The following is a 24,595-nucleotide window of genomic DNA, read 5'->3' on the forward strand; positions in this document are numbered from 1 at the left end:
CCTTGCCGTGCATTCAACATGTTAACATATGAATGGGTAATGAAAATGTGGAACACATACACAATAGACTTTCATTCAGCCATGAATAAAACCCAAACCATGACATTTGCAAGGAAACGGAAGGCACCAGAAATTACTGTTATGTGAGGTATCTAAGACAAGTGCTGCATTAGCGCTCTGAATTACATCTTCCACTCTAATTTTTATGTACATGCCTCTGGGTATGGGGTGTATAGGTCATGAAAGGATACTCCAAGAGGAGAAAAAGAGATATTAAGGGCGTGTTTGGGGGTAGGAGAAAGGAGAGCAACAGCACCCAGGAAAGAGAAAGGGGAGCTGGTGGGGGATCCTGCAGGCACAGTGGAGGGGAGGAGTGGGGGAGGTCAACACTGGTACCTATGAGGGTCCCAAGTTGAAACCTGTTACTGTTGTTTAAAAAAATGGCAGTTTAAAGCGGAGGGAGATCTTGGTGGGCCCATGCCATGCCAAGGCGTCCCCCTAAAGAATCAAGTCATGCGACAGACCTAGAGCAACGATTTATTGGCGGGAAAAGAGACGGGGAGGCGAGGGGGGGGGGTAGGGACGAGCAGAAAAGGACAGAAGAGAGAAGGGAGAGAGAGAGAGAGAGAGAGAGAGAGAGAGAGAGAGAGAGAGAGAGAGAGAGAGAATGGCATCCAGTGGTCTCTTAAATCTGGCTCTTGGCTTGTACCTAGGGGGTGGAGCTTCAAGCTGTTGCTAGGTAGCCGTTGGGCGGAGCCTAGCAGAATTGTCTGCAAGCCAATATTTACTATGTATGATTCTAAAAATAATAATAAATGCAAACATACTGTAAACCTTAGAGGAGTTACTAAATGTTATTAAAAGATATAAACAACAAATTAATAGAAGAGACACATTCAAATAATAAAATTGGGTGCCTGGCACACATTACAGTTTGAGCTACTTGAAGCAGGGTTGCTTGAGCCCTCGAGTTCAAGAAGAGCCACAGTGAGACCCTGTTCACTCACTGAAAACCAGAGAAGGCAGTGAAAGGCAAAAAGAATAACGCACACGGGTGGAACAAACAGAAAACAACCGGCAGACTGCTTAAGTTTGAGGCCAACCATATCAACATCCATCTCAAATGTGAATAGAATAAACATATCAATGAAATGACCTACATAGAATATATATACATATATATATGTTGGAAGCTGGATATATATGTCATATATATACATATATATATACATATATATATCAGCTGCATATATATAGTGGCAGTGTTTTATACATATAAAATCTATCATAAATTCTCAGTGATATATATGATATATGGTCATATATATATCAGCTGGAGATATATATATATATATGTATATATATATATATATAGGCAGTGTATATATGTATATGTTCCATTGGGAACATAAAGAAGCAAACAGATTAAAAGTAAGAGGTTGGGGTTCAGATGTGACTCGGTGGTAAAGTACTGGCAAACATGGGGGGGGGGAGGTGGAGAATGACCAAAGACATATTGAGCAGTGTTGTTAAAATTCCTTCTCAGGAGAAGTAACAATGCTCCCATCTCCCCCTGAGGCCCCAGCAACAAACCGAGGTATGATTCAACCTAAGTTCAGTCTGGGGAGCCAAGAGCTTTTGGGCTTCCTTACCCAGCATAAGTCAGGGGTGCTTACTGGAGTGTGAGGTGCTTCTCATCAAAAAGACTGTGCTGAAAGTCTTTACCTAACAGGGACATTGGCTTTTCTGTAGCCACAGAGATGGAGTTCCTGCCCCCTAGGACCCACCCCCCTGCTGTACCCTTCAGCTCCCCCCACTAAGAGATTGCAACCAGCTGGTTGGCAGGGACAGCTGGATGCTCAGGTGAGGTCCCCGGTCCCTCCTTGCCTGTCTGCGAGAGGAGTTAAGTAGTCAGAGGCCCAGCTTCGATGATCCTTCCCAGCAGGCCCCCCCAGAACTCCTGAGAAGGCAGTAGTTTGGCTCAGAGGGCACTACTGTACAAGTGCTTCTTGTAACTAGAAGTTTGGACTTCAGATTTTGAGACCCCCCGGGAACTCAAGTCTAACCATGAAATTCATTGATGTTTCATGCATCATTTATTCTCATAGCCCAGGGGCAACTTTACAAGCTTTTAAAAGTAATTGTGAGCACAGTCAGGTGAAGGCTCACCCCGGTAATCCCAGCACTTGGTGGGCTGAGGCAGGAGAATGATTGCCATGAAGCTGAGGCTAGCAGAGCTACATAGTTCCAGGTCAGCCTGGGCTGCAATGCGAGATTGTATCTTAGAAGCAAAATAAGACAAAAATGTGTATGACCTGAAGCTTGTGGTCACAGACTCGTCAGCCGTCTAGAGTGGGACTTTCTGCTTGTGGTGTTTTAGGTGGTTTCCGAGTAGTCTGGAGTTTGGATTTGAGGGATTTCACGTTCAGGAAACCTCACTGATGCCACAGATACCAATAATGAGGAGAAAGCCATAGTTAAAACAAAGCCAAGCCTTCAAGCAAGGAGGCTTAGCAGCAGCAAAGGGAAACCACCCAGAGCGACAAATCTGAGGCCTCGACCTCTCAAGAAGGCAGGGCAGCTCTCCGTGTTCGCACGTGGTGACAGAGTTTCCACATGCACTCTGACAAACTAGATGGACCCGAAGGCAGAAACAGAGTCCTATAGTCCACTCCTCTACAGTGATAAGATAATCGGAAGGAAATCAGAGAGAGTATAAACGGCGCCACCTTTCTGAACCATTCTATCCCTGACAGCCCTGCCCATGGGGACAGGCACCATATTCTGGGCCACGAGCTGCAACTGAACAGGTTTAATATTCTCCACATTAACATTGGTGACTAGAATGTGTGGTCAGACACAACCAGAAGAGCCATCTTGGGCCTATTTCTGCCTCCTTGTTCACATTTGCCCTGCCTTGCCACCCCTGCTTAGGGACTTTGTGCTGGATTCTGACAGTCATGGGGGGAGGGGCAGAGAGAGGGAAGAGAGAGAGAGAGAGAGAGAGAGAGAGAGAGAGAGAGAGAGAGAGAGAGTTGGATGTGCATGTGGCTGACAGACAGGTTCTATAGACCAACCCTTCATGGACTGAAACTCATCTGCTTCTGCATGCCGTAGATGTTCATCGAGCACCTGTATCGGGCACTCTGCTTTGCCCACCGCAGACAGCGAACACAGCGTTGACAGCCCTGCTAGGGTCAGTGGAGCCTTCTGAAGACCAGACCGAAGCAAGCAGACAGGAACCGAAGCTATTCGAAATGGAGAGGATTAAAACCTGGAGGTTAGTCTGCTCTTCTTTAGTAGCTGGCTACCTGCCCCAAAGCTTTCCCTCAAGTGAATGAGTTTGTGGCTCTTCCCAAAGGCTCAGATGTGAGCTCTACTCCCCAGGTCTGCTAGCCCAGACGGCAGGAGCCCACGCCTGCTCTGAATACCGACACACTAGCCTTGCGTGTCAGGCTGATCTGCTGTACGTGGGACACATGACTGGGAAGTGGAGATTCAGATTCTCTTAACACTGGCGGCTGGAGATCGGAGCTCCGGTGATGTTAATTCTCTTTGGTTTGCGGATGGCATCGTCTTACGCATGTACATGTGCCCGAGTCATCTCCTCTTCTGACCTTCCAGGCATACAGGACCAGGGCCCACCTCAGCGCCTAGTTTTACTGCAGCGTGTCATTGAGGCCTTTGTCTCTGAACACAGTCACGTATGGATACACGAGAGTTAGGACTGTGGCGTGAGATTCTGATGGGGACAGGTCCAAGGTCACTCAGCGTCCACACCGGAAGAGAACATAAAGAAAAGAGAGCTCTGCGCCCCTTACAGCCAGTGCAGAGGCTCTGCGGATGCAGCCCACACTGGGAAGGTGGTAAGGACTCCATTGCATTCTAGGTCCCTGTGTGGCCTAGGATGAGTGGAGGTCCAGCCATTAGCAGAACAAGATGATTATCCTATGTAAACTCTTCCTGTACTCACAAGTTTTTCAGCCTGACCTGGGAGGCAGTGCAGGACAACCTGAGCCCCTACACGCAGCAATTTTGTGGGCATCTCTTCCTCCCACCCTGGCCTTTTAGGAGCCTGCACAGCATACCTGGTGGGGCCCCTGAGCCTCAGTGAGAGAGAGAGAGTAGGTGGGATGTCAGGGGAGAGGATTTGATTATGGAAACAACTTGATAATCTCATTCTCCGCGGTTCTAGGGAGGAAGCAGGATCTAAATTTAACGGCCTCTGCTTCTACAAGATTGGGTTTGTTTTGTTTAAAGGGCTCCCTAGTGGTTTGCTTCTAGTTTTTTCGTTGTCTCCGTAGCAATTTGAAATTGTCCCACGTCTGAGAGCAGAACCGTCATCCCCAGGGGGGGATCTTTTCGGGGGCAACGTGTTCTTCACTGGATAGCGGGCTAAAAGTAGAACTTCTGGCTTTTGCCGATGTAACAGCAACCGTGAAACTAGGTGCTCTGTACGGAAGACAAGTTGATCTTCAAGGCCTCCCTGCAAATATTCGAGAGTGCTCGGAGGAGAGGCTAATGAACAGGAGCCCTCGGCACACTCCCACAGCCAGCCAGCGAAGGTGTTGTTTTTAATAATCCTGGCATCGCAAACACAGCCTCCCCTTCATCTCCATGCTAATGAAGATAATTCCCCAGTGGGGAAGGGCGGGGCAAAGCTAAATGACAGTGCCTCTAAAACAGATGTCAGCAATCTCCTAAACACCTGTGCTAGGCTGCCAAAGCAGCCCTCGCTTTCTGTTAGTTTGGCAGCTTTTTCCCAATGTGCCTGTCACTAGAGACACCCTCCTCCCCCCCTCCCTTTCTCCCCCTCCCCTTCCCCTTCCCTCTGTCTTTCCCTTTACCCCTTCCTCGCTTCCTCCTTCTCTCCCTCCACAAGTGTGTGTGTGTGTGTGTGTGTGTGTGTGTGTGTGTGTGTGTGTGATACGTGTTATATGTGCACATATATGTGAGCACACATGCTCATGTGCTGGCTCAGAGGCCAGTGGGGAATGTCACAGACCCTGCTTTAGCATTTCTCGGCCTTTTCCCTTAAGACAGTCTCCCACCGCCTCTGGAGCTAAGCTAGCAGCCAACAGGCCCTAGCAATCCCTCTGTCTCTGCCCTCCACAGAGCCTGCGCTACAGGCATGCGCCGTGCTTCGTGTTTTGGGGGCCGTGGTGGTGTGAGGGTGGGCTAAGGATTGGAACTCAGCTCCTCGCGCTCGTTCAGCAAGGATTCTTATCTGCTAAGCCACTCTTCAGCCCTGGATTATTTTCACCTGCTAAGGAGCGTATGGTTATTCCCCTCCACACGAGAGAGACTAGAAGGCTAAGAGCTGGGTCGTAGCTACGCATACCCCTTCCTACCAAATGCACTGGTGGAAAGGAAGTCGAGGCCCATCTCAATCTGGCTGGTTCAGTAGAGTCTCTTTCTGCCTACTGCATGCTTTGAATGTGTACTGGGGACACTTCATGACCTTTTGTCTAAAAGCCTGTTTGCATTGGTTTCTGAATGATCAGCTCTTGGTAACGTGTTATAGGAAAATGTAATAAAACGACCCTGCCTTGCCATTCCGAATGTTTAGTTCTGGATATGGACTAGCTACTGGCTTGAAGACTTTCTTTCATCTTGTTACAAATACAATGGACTGTGATCATTCCCACCCTCCATCCATCTCTTCCTAGAAGCTGGTAAAGACCAACATAAAGATAGCCCCCCCCTTCCCCCGGTTCTTGCTCCCCTGGGTTCGGGGCAATGGTGCTCACTTCTGACCAGGAGTCCTGCCCCATGGTGGAAAATTCTGAGAGGTTAAACATTTCATCCTCTGTCCACTCTGGGTTTTAACTTATGGTTCTGGTTAGTCCCTGTTGCTTCTTTCTTCCTCCTTTAAACATCTGGTGCAGACGCTTCTGCTTCCTCTGACCCAGGCATCCCCACCCCGTCCCACCCCCAGGCTTCCTCTGTGAACACTTCCAAGCTTGAAGGCCTGGTTGTTCTCCCATGGGTCTTCTAGATTAGCCGTTTGTCTGAGGACACACACACCACTGGGTGCTCACTTCCTGTTAGCTAGAACTCACTAAACTGCCAAGACGGATGCATGTGCAGGCCGTGCCTAGAGCCCTAGATGTGCTTCTGAGGAGAGCCCTACACACTGCAAGGAGACCCCTTGTCTTTGATGCACCAGGCTAGCCATTTCTGTAGGCCGATTAAGGCAGATTAAAGTTTGAGAGGTATTAGTCACGTTTTCTCATGCTGTGTTCTCAACCTGAGCTAAAATATTAACTTTAAACTAAGTGGGAGCCGGACACAGTATCACATCCCCGTGATCCCAGCATTTTGGAGGCTGTGGCAGAACAGGTAATTTCAGGCCAGCCTGGGTGACCTGATAGATCAGAGCAGAAGCACACGGTGGAGAAGCCACTTTACCTCATGACCAGCCAGAAGCAAGAGAGACAGGAAGAGCTAAGGGTCTTGATGTCCCTTCAATGTCATCAATAACCTAGTTTTCTTCTGGTTCTACCACCACCTACAGTACCACAGGTTGGCAACCTCTGGTACTGTATCAATATCTATGTACCTTTGGGAAACAGTCAAAAACCAAACTGAAGCACACCCAGACAAGGGCACGGAAAGATACTCATTAGTTGTCATTACTACAGGAAACAATTAGGTGCAATGGCCGAGAGCAATGACGAACATTTATTCCACAGTTTCAGCGTCCCTGCTAGGCAGCCTGGCCTAGGAGCTCTGATGAGACTGCAGTCCCTGAATTAGCTGCCTGTGGTCACCTGAGAGCTTAGGGCTGGAGATGAAGACGGTGACGCTAACAGGCTATTCACACAAAGCCAGGCTGGTGGCAGGGGTTGACAGGAGGCATCAGATTCCAGGAACAACTTCCCGGCCCTGTAAACGAGCCATCCAGGCCTCTTCTCACCGGCCTCTCCATGGATTCTTTGTGTATTTTTGAGTTACAGGGCTGACTTCCCTCAGAGCAGACAGTCCCAACCTGTATGATATAAAAGCAATAACTGGGCTGGAGACACGGTTCAGTGTCTTGATGTTCTTCCAGAGTTCTGCTCCCAGCACCTGTGTTGGTTGGTTCACAACTGCCTGTAATGCCAACACCGTCAGGCCTCAGCAGGAGCAGCACGAACACACACACACACACACGCACGCACGCACGCACGCACGCACGCACGCACGCACGCACGCACGCACGCACGCTCGCACGCGCACGCACACGCACACGAACACGCACACGCATGCATGAACCTCTTGCACAGGTTCTCTCCGGCTTGGAAATCACGAATTCATGTAGGCCAACTGGCCAGTGAGCCCAGAGGTACATCTGTCTCCTCTTCTGGGCTGGGCTTACAATCACGTGCGACCACATCTGCTTTTCAGTGTAAGTCCAGGGGTCAGACTCAAGCCTTCTGCCTGCGCGGTCAGCACTTAGCTGGGTGGCCATCTCCCCAGCCCACTTCTGCTCCAGCCTATACTGTTTCCCCTTGCACAGTTTCACTTGCCCAAAGTCAACCTCAGGCCAGTAGCAAGCGGGAAATTCTAGAGATCTAAGTTGCATGTGGTTTTTATAAATTATTATTATTATTATTATTACTAATATTATTTGCCAACTACCTACCTCTCCACCCCCACATTCTATTTTTAAGCAGAATGAGAAGCCTCCCAGCATCCTACACAAACCGGCTCTTTCCTGCCTGAGCTATGAATGAGTCCTCGACACTTCTGCTTGTCCAAGGGCAGTCATATAACCGGGTTTGTCATCACGTTAGTTTCTGTGGTTATCAGATGCATGATGGTGGTATGACAGTGCCCTTACATTTTACCCGAGAAAAGGTACCAGAGTGCAGGGGTAGGAGGCCAGCAACTCAGGCACACTGAAGAGATGCTACAAAGCGCTTCCATCAAGTTAAATGGTCCTGGTTTATCGCAGATACACACATATCACGTACAACACACATATTGATACTAACTGTGGGCAGTATCATTTGGGGAGGGGCGCTTACAACAAATCCTCTGTGGAGAGAGGACTCTGCTGCTACTAGAAGTGAGCAGTCAGGATGATCCATGCTTTGAAGAGAGAGGATTGTTAAATTTGTGGGCATGTTTTAAATCTGTAGCCTAAAATACTTGCTTTTTATTTTAAGCCATTACCATAAAAAGCGGCCACCTTTTGTTTTCTTCCGGGCTCCAGTATAAAGAATATCTTCCATTTAGTTCCCACCCCACCACCACTCACCCACCATTTTCCATTCCAGACTGATGCAAAGCTAAAGCACAAAGTGTCAGGGAGTCCGAGCACTTGCCAGGGGTCCATCCACCCACTTGCCAGGGACCGCCCACTTGCCAGGGACCGCCCACTTGCCAGGGACCACCCACTTGCCAGGGACCGCCCACTTGCCAGGGACCGCCCACTTTCCTGGGGGTCATCCACTTGCCTAGGGGCTGTCCACTTACCAGGGGACCGCCCACTCATCAGGGGTCTCCCACTTGTCAGGGCACTCGCTTCACACATTTTCTTCTCACTGACCTCTCACCTACCACCGAACGGACCCCCATCCTTCCCCCAGCTCACACACGAGGCATTGCTTACCCTCAAGCTGGCAGCTGGCAGAGCAAGGGCAGTAGCCATAGCCCTAAGCTTACTGGAAGCTAGAGTGGGGAGCTCTGCCGGGCTGTTGACGGTCAGTCTAATACAAAGACTGTTTTGAGAAATGGGACAACTCAGATAGATGGAGTGCATGCTGGCCATGCTGGGAAACGCAGATCTTGCTGTGGGTTCTATTCAGCATTAGTCAAAGGATAGGCTTGGAGTGGGGTTGGTAAAGTTCCAATCCATCAAGACGCCTGTCAGTGAGATGAGGCCATTTGTTTGGGAGAGGCTCTCTGTTAATTACTTGGAGCAGCGATAGACTGATGCTCTTGAGACAACCAAGAGGGATTTGTCCTGCTGTGGGTGGTTGGAGCTATGGGACCAGGAAGATAAAGAAAGCAGTGTTTCCTCACACCCACAAAACTATGATGCTACCCGAGTAGTTTAATGAGCTCCACCAAGATAAAGGCTGTCAGGTGCGGGGCTGGGTGAGCACCTGTAATCCAGAGCTGGGACCAGAGACAGGAGGACCCCTGACGCTTGGTGCCCAGGCAGTCTAACCAATCAGCTCCAGTCTAAAAAGATTGACAGACAAGTGATAAAGAAACCCTATATCAGTGGAGTCCCGACTTCTGTGTGCGCACATGTGCATTTGTATGTACACACGTGTGTATACACACACACCCACACACACAGGTCATGTGTACATGGAATTCTACAGACTGCTGAAGTGGCCACCTTCTGGGTTAAGACAGCAACAGTCGTTTAAAAAAAAAAAAAAAAGCAGAGTTCCTAAGCACAGAGCAGAGCTGGAGAAGCGGAAAATACCAGAGAACTGTGGTGGAAGCATTGGGTTTTCCCAAGCATGAACTAGTGGTTGTCTTTACGGATTTACCAGCTCTTTAAGGTGAAAAGACCACAGATTGCTGTGGGCCGTTAGAGGGATGAATCTGCCTGCGTCCGTCTTAGGCTTAAGAGCCATCTCATGGTAAAGACAAACTGGCCTCATTCCTGTTTATGACCAAACATCTGTTTCTCAAGGATTGGGCTATGCCCCGGCTACAGCCTTAGCTATAAACGGCTCTCTAATGAGAGTTCCAGGAAACAGCCTTGTTCCCCTGGAAATCACGTCCTTGTTTCTGGAGGTTGCCCTGACTAACGTGTTATGCTTACGGCCTGCTTCTAAAACCCCACTCACTTGCCCACCAATTCCCCTGTCTGGAAACACCGACCTCTGAGCTTTAAAATCTTTGCCCTCCTCACGCCCGATGCTGACCTCTCCAATGTACAGGAATAAAAAGGTTTGCTCTACTCAGTGGTGCCTGAAAAGGGCTTCACCAAGGCCAGCTACGGCTTCTGTGTGCCCAGAGCCGACAGCCTCTCTTACTGTCTGTTAACATTGTCATCCAGCAGATCTCAGCCTGGACAGCCACTCCCCTCTCAACACCCTGTCCTTTCTGCTCTCAGCTCGGCCTCTTTCTCGTTCCCAAGACAGTTTGGATGCATCGGCTCTTTGCAGACCCCCAGAGTCAGAGCACCTTTAGATCCGTCCTGAGAGCCCTTTTCCTCTTTCAGACTTGAATTTCTGTGGTGTTTCAAACTGAGACCTCCCAAATCTGGAACGTGATCTGTGGACGTGGGGTGTCTACTTATCGGCTCCGTGGGAACTCCTGTTTGAAGATGCCCTCTTCTCTGCGGGTTTCCCTCTCAGGCCCCACTTCCCTAAATGATTTCTGCATGTGCCCAAGAACTCCAGCCAAAAACCCAGGTGCCAACCCTTATTTACATTCTTTGCTTCTCGAGCCACATCAAACGCAACCCACTTTCCCCGGGGCCACCAGGATTAGCCATTTAATTAATTATCTCATCAGCCACCTCCTACCCCAACCTCAAGGGTCCGTTCAGCCACAACCAACCTCCTGCTTCGGCTCATGGTTGCCCCAATGTTGCCCTGATTATTGCATAGTCAATGTCTATTCCCACTCCTTTTTTTTTTTTTTTTTTTTCAAAGCTGAGGACCGAACCCAGGGCCTTGCCCTTGCAAGGCAAGTGCTCTACCACTGAGCTAAATCCCCAACCCTGTCAACGTCTATTCATTGTATCCTTTTCCCATAAAAATGGGCGCACCATCAAGTTAGTTTTTATGGGCTTGGGCCCCATTGTAGAAGTGCTTATAGGGAACGTTCACATAAGTTAGAAACATTCCGCATTGTCCAAGTGTGTGTGCTGAGACTTTTAAAATGACAAAATTAAAGCCAACACACTCCCACCAAGGAGACAGCATGGTGCACACATATGAAGTTCCTAAGACTCACTTGTTCACAGGGTCACGTTCAGTGTGCTCCCATGATGTCTTTGAGGACAAGGTTCACTCCTGTACTTACTGTGTTTTAAAAGCAGGAACGCTAGGGTTGGGGATTCAGCTTCATGGTATGGTGTGTGCCTAGCAGCACAAGGGGTTTGGCCTCAGCTCTGAAAAACAAAGCCAGGGGTGTCACTTGTGATGGTTTGAATATGCTTGGCCCAGGGAGTGGCCCTATTAGAAGATGTGGCCTTGTTGGAGTGGGTGTGGCCTTGTTGGAGTGGGTGTGGCCTTATTGGAGTGGGTGTGGCCTTGTTGGAATAGGTGTGGGCCCTGTTAGAGTAGGTGTGTTACTGTGGGTGTGAGCTTTAAGACCCTCATCCTAGCTGCCTAGAAGCCAGTCTTCTCCTAGTGGCCCTCAGCTCTTCCTGTACCATGCCTGCCTGGATGCTGCCATGCTCCTGCCTTGATGATAATGGGCTGAACCTCTGAGCCTGTAAGCCAGCCCCAATGAAATGTTGTCCTTTGTAAGAATTGCCTTGGTCATGGTGTCTGTTCACAGCAGTAAAATCCTAACAAGACACCAATTCACAGTAGGGTTTAAAAATGAAGGCCATCAATGGCTTTAGCGTCAATGTGCCTCAGTGACCTCATCTGTGAAACAGAAACAAATACTCACCCCAAGGATGGAAGAGAGGGTTGTAACTCGGGGTTACAACTAAGGTGGCCAATGCACCCCGAGCAATGCCCATTCCTTCTTCTCAGGGGAATCAAGTCTGGGAGGAATCTCCCTTGCTTTCCCCATCATTGTTACCACTGTAGACATCTAGATCGTCACCGAGCCTTGGCTGTACGAGCTTGGCTGTCCTCCAGGACTTCTAGCAGACCCCAATCTCCATGCACAGGGCAGAGGTTATAGGACGCCATCCTACCAAATTCTCCCATTGCCCTAAAAACTTGCAGCCTGCTGTCTACCACACTCTGAAACACAGAGAACAGTCACATCTGTTTAATCAAAATTGAACAGCTCTTTGATCCTGTAGTGAAACCACTGCCTCTAAAGCGTTTCTCTGAAAGGCTCTGCTGGCCAGAGAAGTGATGGTTTGGGGTAAGTACAGACAGATTGAATTTTCTCTAGTTAAAACTCTTCAGGCCAAAGCTTTAGAGTTCTTGTGTTTATGTTCTCTAAGAGAATGTCATTAATAAATCAATTTGTCTGTGGAAAGAAACTGTCCCATACTCCTTTGACAGAGGCAGATGCAATAAAATTGGGTAGTACTAACAGCTAGAAAAAGAATTTTCCTGAGAATGGAAAAATAGACTAAAAGTAGCAACCCTTAGGACACGTAAAAATTAGATTATAACAGAACGTATCATGAGGTTGGACTGATTTTGAGTCTAGCTGAATTAACTCCCAGAAACTGGCTTGTGGGAAGGAAGAAACTGGGATTGTTTTAAAGCAACTAGTAAGGAGCCGCTGCAGCAGAAACTCGGAGATCCCAAACTTTCCTTCCAGCCCAATTTTGCTGCATTCAACATTCTTGGCTACTGTACCAGTGAACCAGTTGTCAACTGAGCTATGCAGGCTGGAAGGGCGGAATGATCTAAAGTATCAATGGTATCCTGCTTAGATTTATTTACCTATTATTTTATTTCCAGGGTCACCTGGGAAAAGGAAACCTGAACTGAGAAAAATGCCCCGCTAGCCAGCACATCATCAAGTCTATAAGGGATTCTCTGTGAGAGGGCCCAGCTCTCTTCCGGCAGTGTTATCCCTGGCTGGGCAGGTGGCCCCCTGTTGCATAAGAAAGCAGGCTGAGTTCACCACAGGAACAAGCTGGTAAGCCGCATCTCTCCGTGGCTTGTGTTTCAATTTCTGCCCTGAGTGGACTGTGACCTGGGATGTGTCACCTAAAATAAACCCTTTCCTCGCCAACCTGCTTTTAGTTACAGCGTTTACCACAGCAACGGAAAACAAACTAGGACAGACTGTCTTTAGGAATTTCATATTCTTGCAATGTTATACATAGAGCAAACGAGAAATTCTACAAATTCTTCTTTCTTCCTAAAACAAATGTCAATGTTTTGTTTAGAACAATAACAACAAACCAACCCCTTCCCCAACACACCCCAAACTCAACTCCCAACTAAGTCAGAGGTTTTTTTTTCTCAATGAGGTGTGAAGGTATTCTCCTCAACTTGGAAGATGTCCTCTGTGAACAAAAATAACATTAACCCAGGAAGCAGAAACGTGTTTGAAACTTTTTATTAAACAGGCAATGCATTTTGCAATGGTTCGGGACACAGGTGCCTAGTGGAAAAGTTTAAAAATTATTTTTGGAAACAGTCTATGAATTGACAAACCCTGCCACGTCCCTTCCTCTCCTTCTCGGGGTGGGTTTCTTCAGGAAACTGGATGGTTAGGTAGCTGCTCTTGTAAAAGGGCATCCCTGCTTTACCATAAACATCATGCTTATTAGTAAACACAAAACGGTGGTCCACGGCAAGACGGTGGCCAGAAGCACTGGCTGATGGCAAGAGGCAGCGTAGACCGGGGACTCGTAGGCTCAGGCTGACAACTCAGCTCAGGAATGGTGCCCCTGGACTTTGCAACATTCTTGCCATGGATGGCGCCCCTGGTCTTTGCAACATTCTTGCCACAGCCCCTCTGGCTCCGGCACTGAGGCTGTCTGCTGGTCTTCTTTGTTCCCCCTGGTTCCTCTCTCTTCTCCGAGCTGCTCGCAACCCGTTGACAAAAATCAATCGTAAGTTTCACAGTCTGCCTGCCATGATTTATTGGCAGTTTAAAACTAAGCGGCTCGTCGATACAGTGGACATCCTTCATCAGCAGGCTGCCAATCTATTTTATGATTTGGGGCATGTCGCTCCAGGCTTGAGATTTCTTTCTGGCGAGTTCCATCCAGGATGGCTGATCGGAACTAGCGTAGCTGGCTCTCTTCAGCTGATGAAGTTCCTTCTCTGTGGTGGCTGCAGCCTGAGCTGCTGGGAGACAAAACAAACACAAGCAAGAGACCCAGGGTGGGTTTTCAGTACATAAAGATGAGAAGACTGAAGTACGAGTGTGGAGTGTATATGATTGGAAGAGTTTCGGGGCAGGCTTAGACCGGTCTGGAGGCAAAGTGAATCTGGAAAGGCTCAGGGTCTAGCTGAGGAACACAGAGGTAGGCTGCAGGTGGGATCCAGCCTAACACCTTCACAGCCACCCACTTAAAGACAGCAAGGGAAGCAAAATCCTCCTGTCTTTTAACTACAATACAAAGTAAGTAAAAATGAAAAAATATTAGGTCCAAAATGTCATTCGATAGCAGAGTATATGATTACTGTGCAGGAGACCCCAGGTTCATTCCCAGGAAACCAGCAAATACCACCTCAGTGAGCTCAGAATTGCATTCAAAAACGGCAGAGATAGGGGCCCATGTTTTATGATTTCACGTTCCCAAAAAAAGGGAAATCTCACAGAGGCACAAAGTAGGTTAGTGGTTACCTACCCCTGGGGAAGGGAATGTGATAAACAGGTTTCATTCCAGCGTGAGGGGGATGTTCTATTCTTAGATCGACACCAGGGTGGCAGGACTCCACAAATATACATAATCTCACCGTTAGAATGAAATGCACACTGAATGTGGGTGGCTGTTATATCACGTGTAAATTCCTTCTCAAAAAGGGGGTGGGCTGCCTTTTAGAAACTCAGCTCAACGTGGCAAAATGATTCAATAATACAAACTCCAATCGGAGAAAGAACTCGGTTATGACGGTACCAAAGTATTCGGAAATACAAGCCAATCTCATACCCAAGTTCTGATGGGACAGCGAGATTCCTCTCTGCAGTCCCTCCTTGAGGCTCAGCTTTGACCCCTGCCTCTGGGTCACAGGGGGCTTTGCAGGGGTCATCAGGAAAGATTTGCTTCGGACGAAGTCACCCTGCTTCACAGACTCCTACGGAGACACAAAATGACACGTGCTGCCCAAGGACGAAGACTGAGAAGGGATAAATACTCCAAGTGACTTAGTTACAAAATGTCTCTGCCAAGATGCAGCCTGCTGCTGGCACTTTCTGGAAAGGGCTCTGTGCACCGGCACGCCCCATCGAAATGCTATGACTTGGGCCAGCTTCTCCTGGCCCACATGTGCACGGTGGCTCCTTCCTTGCCTCTACACAGCCTCAGCCCCAGAGGTATAGAGCAAGGATTCTATGTGAGAGCCACAGGAAACGGTTTCGTGACACATGCTATGGCAACAGCTGAAATGGCTAACATCTTGCTCTGTAATTTCCCTTCCTCTATGCCACATATAGGTCTTCAGCTGTGTAGATACAACTGAGGATTGCACTAGCAGGAAGGGAAGCAGGTCCTACCACAGTGCAGGCTCCCTTTCCCACACAGCAGAACCCCATTTATTGTGCTGGTTGGTGGAAGGCTACAGAAGCTGCATCGTGGCCTGCTTCTAAGCACAGTTGCTGGGGTTGGTGAGAGCTGTTTTCAGTTGAATACCACGTGCAACTCCAGGTTTTGGCTGTGCAGCCCCAGGTGAGAGAAAAGGGAAGCCAGCAGGCTGCAGCAAGAGCAGGATTCATTTATCACCGCACAATGAGCTGAGGTGCAGCTGGTGACAGTGTTGGCGTGTGTCTGAGGGGAGACATTGTTTTAACTGTCTTCAATTTTCCCAGAGGCTGAGCTGCGTTGCCTAGGAGGCCAGAGCAGACTCCGTCTTCACTGCATTTCTACAAGCCCACACAGGCAAAGAAGAGGCAGCTTGCCCCTGCCTTTGCAGCATGTCAGCAGTCATTGATGTTCATGCAGGGCCTCTGTGAGCACAGCGGTACCGGCCCCCACCACACCCTGCCAAGATTACCCCAATGCCACAGAAAGAGTGATTACCTGGACTCTCTCGGCCACCTTGGCTTGCTTTCCAGTTTCTGTCTTCTGGAGCCGTGACCCAGGCTTCTCTTCCTGGTTGACTGGCAGGTCTGGGGCTCCTCTCCGTTTCTGCCGGGCCATGGTGATCCAGGGTGGGGTGGGTTGCCCATCAGCCCCAGGACCTGTAGCCGCAGGAGGCTGACCCTTTTCTGTGATAAAGGCCAAAAGGGAGCAATCTTAGGCAGACAGTCCCACCTTCCCCTTCAGTCCTACCCACAGCGTCTCTTCCATGCAAGGTGTGTTATAATGCTTGGTTTTGGGAGCTTGAGGAGAAGTGGGATTGAAGAGTAGAGTCTCAGAAAGACCCCCAACCCCCAGCCAAAGCCTCTGTGATCATATTATTTCTCTTCCTCGGCAAACTTCAGTTTTTCTAAAGATGCCTCAAATAGAACAGCTCCTCCGGTCCGAGCCACCAAAACCACGAGACACAACTGTCACCCCAACGTGTGCATTTTGAAGCTAATTTCTACCAGGCATTCTCTCCGGGAGAGCTGGAGTGTACAGCACAGATAGGAGGGCTTTGATAACAGTCTACATGTGGGAGCAGTGGCTCGCCCCCATTCCTGATTTACCTGATGTGCTCAACACATTCCTTTTCTGGGACGGGATGCCATTTCTAAAACCATCTGTCTTCACCTGACACGGGAAGTGCTAGGGGCCTGCATGGTTAATGGACTGTAGGTCTCTTCGCCTGCTCCCCACAAAATCTTTAGAAGCTCTCCCTGTTTCGTTTGTTTGTTAAAGGGCCCTCTCATACCATTTCTTCTCCCTAGGGACCAGGAGTCCCTTCTGAACTCTTCCTGTGTGTCCTGTCCTCACCCCATCCCTATCCCAGTGAGCACTGGCCAGAGGCAGCTGCCTGCCTCACTTGGAAAGAGACGGAAATTTTTCTCTGGATTTGAACTTTATTCTCTCAGCCAATGACATATTCTGATAAGACTGAATTTACAAACCCAGGAACTTGCCTTTCCAGTTTTAAATCAGAGCAGAGAGGTAGCTTGTTGAGGGCCAGGCCAGCCTCAGCAGGTGTGGGATGTTCATGGTCTCGCACTGCCTCAACACCCAGTGTTGGGTAGCTCGCACGCTGCCACCTCTTAGCCCAAAGGCGCAAGACGTACGTAGTTCAGGTAAATTCTTGATACCCTGCACTCGGATAACTTCACCTGAGCTAAAAGATACATTTTCAAACTGAGCATAAGGAGGGCTGGGAGGATACGCAGGGAAGAGCACCGGCTGCTCTGTCTGAGGACCGGAGTTTGAGTCCCAGCACCCACATGTGGCCCACAACCATCTGTAACTCCAGCTCTGAGGGTTACGCTATCTTCTTTGGCCTCTGTAGGTACGCACACAGTGCACAGACATGTAAACAAAACACTTGTACATGTAGAGTTTAAAACCTTAAAAGAAACAAGCGGGAAGGTTATGTGGGACTGCCTGTAAGGGGGAGTTGGTGAGAAGGGGATGCGAGGGAGGGCGGGGCTTGGGGCTTGATGGAAAGAAGGGGCCACGAGGGAGGGCGGGGCTTGGGGCTTGATGGAAAGAGGGGGCCATGAAGGAAGGCGGGGCTTGGGGCTTGATGGAAAGAAGGGGCCACGAGGGAGGGCGGGGCTTGGGGCTTGATGGAAAGAAGGGGCCACGAGGGAGGGCGGGGCTTGGGGCTGGGTCACCTGGCATGTTTCCAACTGCACTGGTGTGTGTCCATGTATCAACATTCACACGCTGACCCACGGGAGTGGGTGAACCCTGCAGCTGCACTAGGCTGTGCCAGGATTTGATCTATAGGCAGCTCCACTCAGCACTGACTTGAGGGAGCGGAGGTCACTGAGCAAGGTCTCTCAGCAGCCATTTCCTTCCTGTTTGGTTCCTGTATTTCTCCAGACTTGGACACTTCCCACAAGACCAAGCCTTAGAGACGTCCCAAGTAAGTATGGGCAGGGCCAGGTGACAGCCATTTTGTCTGTGACACAGGCCTGAGTGGCCTCCATGACCTGCATTCACCTTACTTATCTTCTGTCACGTTGGAACCCAGGGCTCTGGGTCTGTGATCCACCTGGGTTGGGGAGGGCTAGAGAGAGAAATGAAGACAGGCAGTGGGCAGTCTATGGCAGCCTTCCAGGGCCAAAAAGCTTGTCAGTGACCCTTGAAAGCATTAACTCGCAGGGCTGAGGTTTGCAGCATAAAGTTTCTGTGATTAGATCTGCTCAAAAGGTCAGCTCCAGGACACTGCAGATGTGTCAGCTCAAATAAAGCCACAGGCAAACCCTCCTTTGTTTATCTTCCTGCCTCAACAGACAGACCTGAGTCTCCTGGGGATTTGGTTTAAAGAGGCTGACATCTCAGCTCCTCCTCCCCAAATAATAAGGGCTTCAGAGTTGTCAAGTGTGCCCAGGTCTGCAGCCAACACCTGCAGAGCCTAGCATTTCTCTCGGACAGCAGAAGCCACGTGCTGGAATGTACACGATCCCTTTGCGGAGGGTCTGAGAGAGGCTGACTCCCCACACAGCTGCCAGGGAAGGGGGCAATCTAATCTGCCTTAGAACAAACACAGACTAACACTTCCAGATGGCAAATGTCTCAGGTGAGGGGATCTGGAGAGCCACACGGTTTGGCCCAAACAACCCCACTGCACAAGCAGTCAGCTTCAGATCAGCGGAAAACTATCACTTCGTTATTTAAGGAGAGGAGTCCATCAAAGGAACAGTTGGTAAAATTCCTCCCTTCTTAGTAACAGAGTCTCTTCCCTCGAGTTCTATTAGGGAAAATGCTGTAAAGCGCCAGTCTTCGACACAGTCTGTAAGGCCTCAGACTAGCAGTGTGCTCTTGGACGGACTGACGCCCTTAGAGCCGGTATAAGTGTAGGTGTAAAAAAATCCCGCAAGGTGACCTGCTATCTATGCCACTTTTTGTAAAGATTCAGTGACATCATCCTCCCCCTCCCCCAAGCCTTAGCACAGTGCCTGTCCGCTTTCCCGTTTACCGTGTGTGCAGGTGGCCACTGGCTGCTGCCTCAGCTGCCACCACTGCTACTCTGTTGTTTGCTGGTAAATGAAATAAGTGTAACACAACCATCTTGGGGATTCCCGTTTTCTAATCTCTTTCAAAAGATGGGGAAACTAAGGCAGTGGGCTTATGAAGTTAGCCTGTGGGCTTATGTGACTTAGCTATATATGTATTTAGAAGACAGACTGCACTCCCCACATCCTACCCCAAGTCCTAACCACTCACCCGGTCCTGGGATGCTCGACCTACAGGTGGCAAACACTTTCCATCGCTTGGCATTACCCCTTTTGTTTGGTTTTGCTGCCTATTAAAATTCAATCGTGAGGTACTGGCTTTTGTTTGCTTGCTTGCTTGTTTTGTTTTCCCAGAAAGAATCCTAGAAGTGACCAGCCTGACTCTGGGCACAAAGGTCAGCCAGAAGCTTTGAGCTGTCCCGTTGGGGGAGGGGGCGGTGAGCAGGAGGAGGTGAACTTCAGGAGCTGAGAGATTAAAGCAGGTGCTCTGGTCTGATAGCATGCTGCTGTGTTTTCTGTCCTTCCTGAAGAAGAAAGTGTGCACCAGTGCGTGTGTGTGTGTGTGTGTGTGTGTGTGTGTGTGTGTGTGTGTGTGTGTGTTTGTACACATGTGCATATTCGTGGGGGGGCCTGCACATGCTCATGGGTACATACATGAGTTTATGGGCATGTTTTGCATATGAAGACCAGAGGTTGACACCAAGCGTCTTCCCTAATCTCTATGAATCTTTATCTTTGAGACTGGGTCACTCACCTGACCTGGAGCTCACTGGTACTGCTAGACTGGCTGGCCAATAAGCCCCAGGGGGACTCCTTTCTGCCCCACCGCCACCCCCGCACCACCGTCCCCAGTGCTGGGGTGACAGGAAACTGGGTGCTGGGGAGTCAGCTTGAGTCCTCATGGTTGTGCCTCGAATGCTTTAACTGAACCCATCTTTGTAGCCCCTGAACCATCGTCGTAAAAATGCATATCCAGAGCTCATTTCCAGAAATTAAAGCCTTCTCCGGGGAAGGAGAGGCCCAAGTCTGCTCAATAAGATGTCTGATCTAAAGAGGATGTATTAACAACCGTGTCTCTCAAGTGGCTGAAGCCAGAATAGCGCTCTGTCCTGTCTGCTTGAACTTTAGGCCTCCGGCTACAGTCCTGACACCCATGGGCAAGGCAGACAGGCGTTAAGGGAGCCTCTAGGGCAGACACGGACCTTGTATCCTGGGAATACAGAGACTCGAGTTTGCTCCAGGGTTTACGTTGGGCTTTCAGTATATAAGACTTCAGCTCTGTTCCTAAAACATTCATTAATCTGTTATCTGCCCTGGCTCAAAGCCAGCTCCTGGTCAATATCACTTGTGGGTTCCAGTGGCTTTCCACTGGTTCTGTCCAGGAGCCATGGGGCAATCTTAGAACTGGGGCTTGCCGGAGGCTTTAGTTTGAAAGTGGGCAAGGGTTTTCCATTAACGCACCAAATATAGAGCTTGGCGCTGGCTCCAACCCCAAATGAACCCGCTACCCCTTCATTTCCTCATTCAGCAAATAATCAGTGCCCAGTCCTCACTGTTCCCCACTTGGAGGATGCTCTCCCTGCCAGGACGCATCTGCAATCCCTGGTCAGGTGCTTCTGTGGTTACCTGGATATATGTGGTTGGCAGATAGGAGGTGACAGGAGGACTTTCTGCCTTCTGGTTTCAATGCCTGCACTGTACATGTGTTCTCTTTGTGGTCTATTTAGTGGCACGTGTTTGGGCTTTTTTCTTGGTGTTTTCAGTGTTTTAATTTTTGCACAGAGCCTCTCTGTGTAGCCCTGGCTGGCCCAGAACTCACTCTGCAGACCAGACTGGCCTCAAACTCACAGAGATCCACTTGCTGCCTTCCGAGTGCTGGGATTAAAGGCGCACAGCACCACGCCCCGCTGTTCTGAGGGTTTAAGATCACACCAAGAGTAGTGTTGACATGTCATTTAGAGTCCCTCAGTGCAGCATGGTTATGAAATGCCCCACACAAACCATACGTTAGAAAAGTACTTGAGTCAGTCATGAGCCATGATGCCGTTAGCAGAGAGGTCTATGCTAATAGATCAAGGATACATGTTAAATGATATTTCTTTTTGGAAGGGAAACACATAGAGCACACGACAATATCATGGACTGACAAGTTGATTCTGAGACAGCATAGACACAGGGGCTTTGCCTTGTATTTCCCCTAACTTTGAAATTCACTGCTCTGGTCAAATATCACATATGGGTTTTTCCATACCTATATTCTTAAGAAGTACATACAAGTGAGGGGACTGGAGGGGCGACCCAGGAGGTAAGGAAGCTGCCCACTGAGTTCAAACCCCCATTGCCCAAAGCCAGACATGGTGACATGAGCTTTTAACCCTAGTGCTGGACGGGCAGGGAGAGGATGATCCCTGGAGCGTGCTGAACAGCCAGACTTGGCCAACTGGTCAGTTTCAAGTTCAGCGACAGACGCGCGCTCAGAGCAACCGAGGAGACACCCAACATCTACCTCTGGCCTTCGCATGACATGCACACGCGTGCACATACACAGTGATGCAAACACATGCATATGACACAGGAGCACACACAAGGAAATACAAACTAGAACACACGGCTGGATTCAATAGCTGCTGGACACTGGTCAGGAAGAGATGTCTAATGCCCCTGCCCACTCAGGCGCAAAGGCAGGCCTTCAGCTGGGAGCTGTTTCCACAATTCAAGAAGGGCATCACAGGACTCTGGAGGAAGTCTTGGCCTTCACGGGCAGCTCCTTCCCGTTCTCTTTACCCCTCAGCCTCCAAGGTCCCTTGTGGTCTCCTTCCACTTGCCTTTCTGATGGTGCCTCTCCCCACTCCCTAGCTCCCAGGAACACATCCACCACTCCCCAAATTTCTTTCCCAGCCGCATGCAAGGCCAAAAGGACTTCACCCCATGACTTCCTTTCAGGTCAAGCACAGCCAGGGTACGCTCAGCTCAACTCTACTTCTGCCTCAGGCTTCTTGTGGTTTTAATTTCCACCCTCAACCCAGAAACTCACCTCTGCCTGACCTACAGTCTGACCTCTCCCTGACCTCTGCCAAACCCACAAGAAGGGAAGAAGAAAAGATTGTCAAGCCAGCGAGACTGCTCAGTAGGTGAAGGATTGCTGCCAATCTTGAAGACCTTACTTGGGACGTCCCCACCCCCTCCCCCACCCCCAGGACCTAGATCCTGGAAAGGGAGATCTTCCAAAAGTTGTCCTCTGACCCGTACACACGCAGCGGGAGACATCTGCCTGTAAGTGCACACGTCAAACAACTAAAAGGTGATTATCTCTAAAGGGACTGCCACTCCTGTTTAAATTCAGGGATGGTGAGAGCTGTGGGGATCCAGCTGGTTCTCCACGGTTTGCGTCCCGTTGGCAGCTGTAAAGTACTTCGGTACCTCGCGCTTCCTTGTTTGCACAGGGGCACACACCGGTCAGTCAAGCTGCGGGACACTGAAGGACTTTCTGTCTTCAGAGTGGAAGGTCTAAGTTTATGGCTCATTCCTGCCCAGAAGTGGTTACAAAATAAGACATGACTCACATCTGGGTAAGATAGGCGGAGTCAGGCTGGTCACCGGTGTGTAAGCACATCTACTGGGGGCATCCTAAGGGACAGATGTCGCCTCGGGCTCTCTTCCTCAAGCAAGCAGAGCTCGATGCTAAATGCTTGGGCAGGCAAGGTGGGCAGACCCCCCAGACTGGCCTGGCCCAACATCTGTACCTCACGGTGGGAGCCTGGGAGCTAAAGTGTGTGGTCAGTGGGGGGTGCTAGACCCAAAGGACATTACTTTTTTTCTTTATTTTTCATTATTTTTGCCACCGACTATGCAATTAAAACTAGTCTCTCTTGGCAGACAGCAGTGACCCAAGTCTAGCCCTCAGCCTGGAGGCGGCGAGACTATCACCTGCTCAGATGGGACAGTGATCCTGCAGGAACACAGGCTGTGGGGACAGCTATTTGAAAATAATTTCGAGCTGTAGCAGAATAACAGTAAGAAAACTGTCGGGTTGTATGACACCCACTCCACACAACCCACAAGACCCACAAACACCCCTCCACAAAAGTCCTTACATCTGCCCTCAGAGAAGAGCCAGTTAAAGCTGGAAGCCCATGAGAACCGCCTCCAGTGACCGAGGAGTAAGTAGCCACCTGCAGAGATGGATGGCCCTTTTCTGCAGAGTGAAGATCTCCCTTCTATTACACAGCTGGGGCCTCCCTCACCCCGCCTTAGCACGTGGGTAAAGCCTCTCCGCCAGATGTAAGAACCGAATTCCACTCGGTGTTGCTTCTCAGTGCGGCACTCCTAGCCCTGTCACTACAGCAAAGCCCTAGACAGAACCAACTTAAACAGAGGGGGTACTAACTTTGGCTTAAAGTGGCAGGGAGGGTCTCAAAGGCCACGTGGCCCTGTTTCTTTGGGCCAGCAATGGCGAAAGACATGCTAGCAGAAGCAGGTGACAGCCTGTTCACTTCACGGGATCCAGGAAGCAACACGAGGACAGGAAGACTGTGGTCTCAATATTCAGTTCAGAGGCTTACCTAATCTCTTTCCTGGATGCCTGCCTACCACAGGCTCCTTGGTCCCTCTAGGACCAAGTCTTCAACACATGACACATGGGGCTTTGAGGGACATTCAATACCCAAAACTCTAGAAGACATGGCATTCACAAGGACCTTCATTACTCTCCTCAGAGTTTACATTTCAGACCCTCACCAGAGGTTCACAGATCAAAGTCACTTGCCCAGGACAGATGGCTTTAAATGTCAACATGGCATGAGTTAGAATCATCTGAGGGGCCATCCTCAGTTGAGTGATTGTCTATTATCAGGTTGGCCTGTGGGCGAGTTGGTGTGGGATTGTCTTACCGGCCTAAATGGATGTGGGAAGGCCCACCCCAAGTATGGATGGTACCTTCTGGTAGCAGCCCAGACCAGAAGGACACAGAAGTAGGATTATTCCATATACTCCCTGGCCTTACTACCAGGCCCTTCAGATAGGCAGTGCTGAGGTACCTAACCTTGTAGATGGACCAACTGCTGGGTTCATGGCCTCTCTGCGGCGAGACAGCCATGGCTGGGCTACTTTCACTGTGGATGCACCCAGCCTCAGGCGTAAGCAATCCCTAGGTTCCTAGCCTTCCAAGTGTGCTATTCGGACTGGATTGTGTTCACCAACTTAGTATACCCTTGATTCCTTTAGAAAGTCTTAATACCCATGGCCACAGTGAAACGAGGCTAAGCTATGAACGCACCCATTCTCACTGCTGATCTTCACTTATGGAGTAATGAGCACCCCATATTATGGGGTATGTTCCCATGAGTTTCTGATACGCCCACTTCCTCCCCACTGAACTTTCCCTCTGAGTGGCCAAGATAGAGTTACTCAACCTGGGCTTTGTACTGTCTTTGGTGCTGGTAATTCTATACCACGGAGGGACTGACTGTCCTGTGCATTGGAGAACGCTTGCCACCTTCCTCCTCTCACTCTACTTGCTCTGTGACAATCATATTTGTGTCTAGAGAACGGGCAAATGTCCATGGGAAGACAAAGCCACCTTAGGTGGGAACCAGAACACACGGTCCCTGGCTAAGTCAGGCTGAGTCTCCTGTTTCCCTGAAGGTAAGAGTCAGGTTTCCTTCTCCTCAAATGGCTGTGGGTCCAGAAGGAAGGGTGGGTGGTAGAAAAAGAGGGTTCTTCTTTGATTGACACCTGCCACTCT

The 24,595-nt window shown here is 49.6% G+C and overlaps 1 protein-coding gene across 2 annotated transcripts in view; it reads right to left on the reverse strand.

Annotated features, from left to right (window-relative positions):
- Positions 1-13,151: 13,151 nt before the first annotated feature.
- Cracdl (CRACD like) overlaps positions 13,152-24,595 on the reverse strand; it is a 58,732-nt gene continuing 47,288 nt past the window's right edge. The window contains exons 8-10 of one of the 2 annotated variants that reach the window (XM_032900957.1): positions 15,800-15,987; positions 14,714-14,858; positions 13,152-13,904 (exon numbers count right to left, since the gene is read on the reverse strand). In XM_032900957.1, coding sequence (XP_032756848.1) covers positions 13,762-13,904; positions 14,714-14,858; positions 15,800-15,987 — 476 coding nt within the window. In that variant the 3' untranslated portion in view covers positions 13,152-13,761. The remainder of the gene's footprint in view (positions 13,905-14,713; positions 14,859-15,799; positions 15,988-24,595) is intronic. The other variant, XM_032900958.1, reaches the window with a different exon arrangement.

This window comes from Rattus rattus, chromosome 4 (genome assembly GCF_011064425.1).
Source record: "Rattus rattus isolate New Zealand chromosome 4, Rrattus_CSIRO_v1, whole genome shotgun sequence".
NCBI lineage: Eukaryota > Metazoa > Chordata > Mammalia > Rodentia > Muridae > Rattus > Rattus rattus.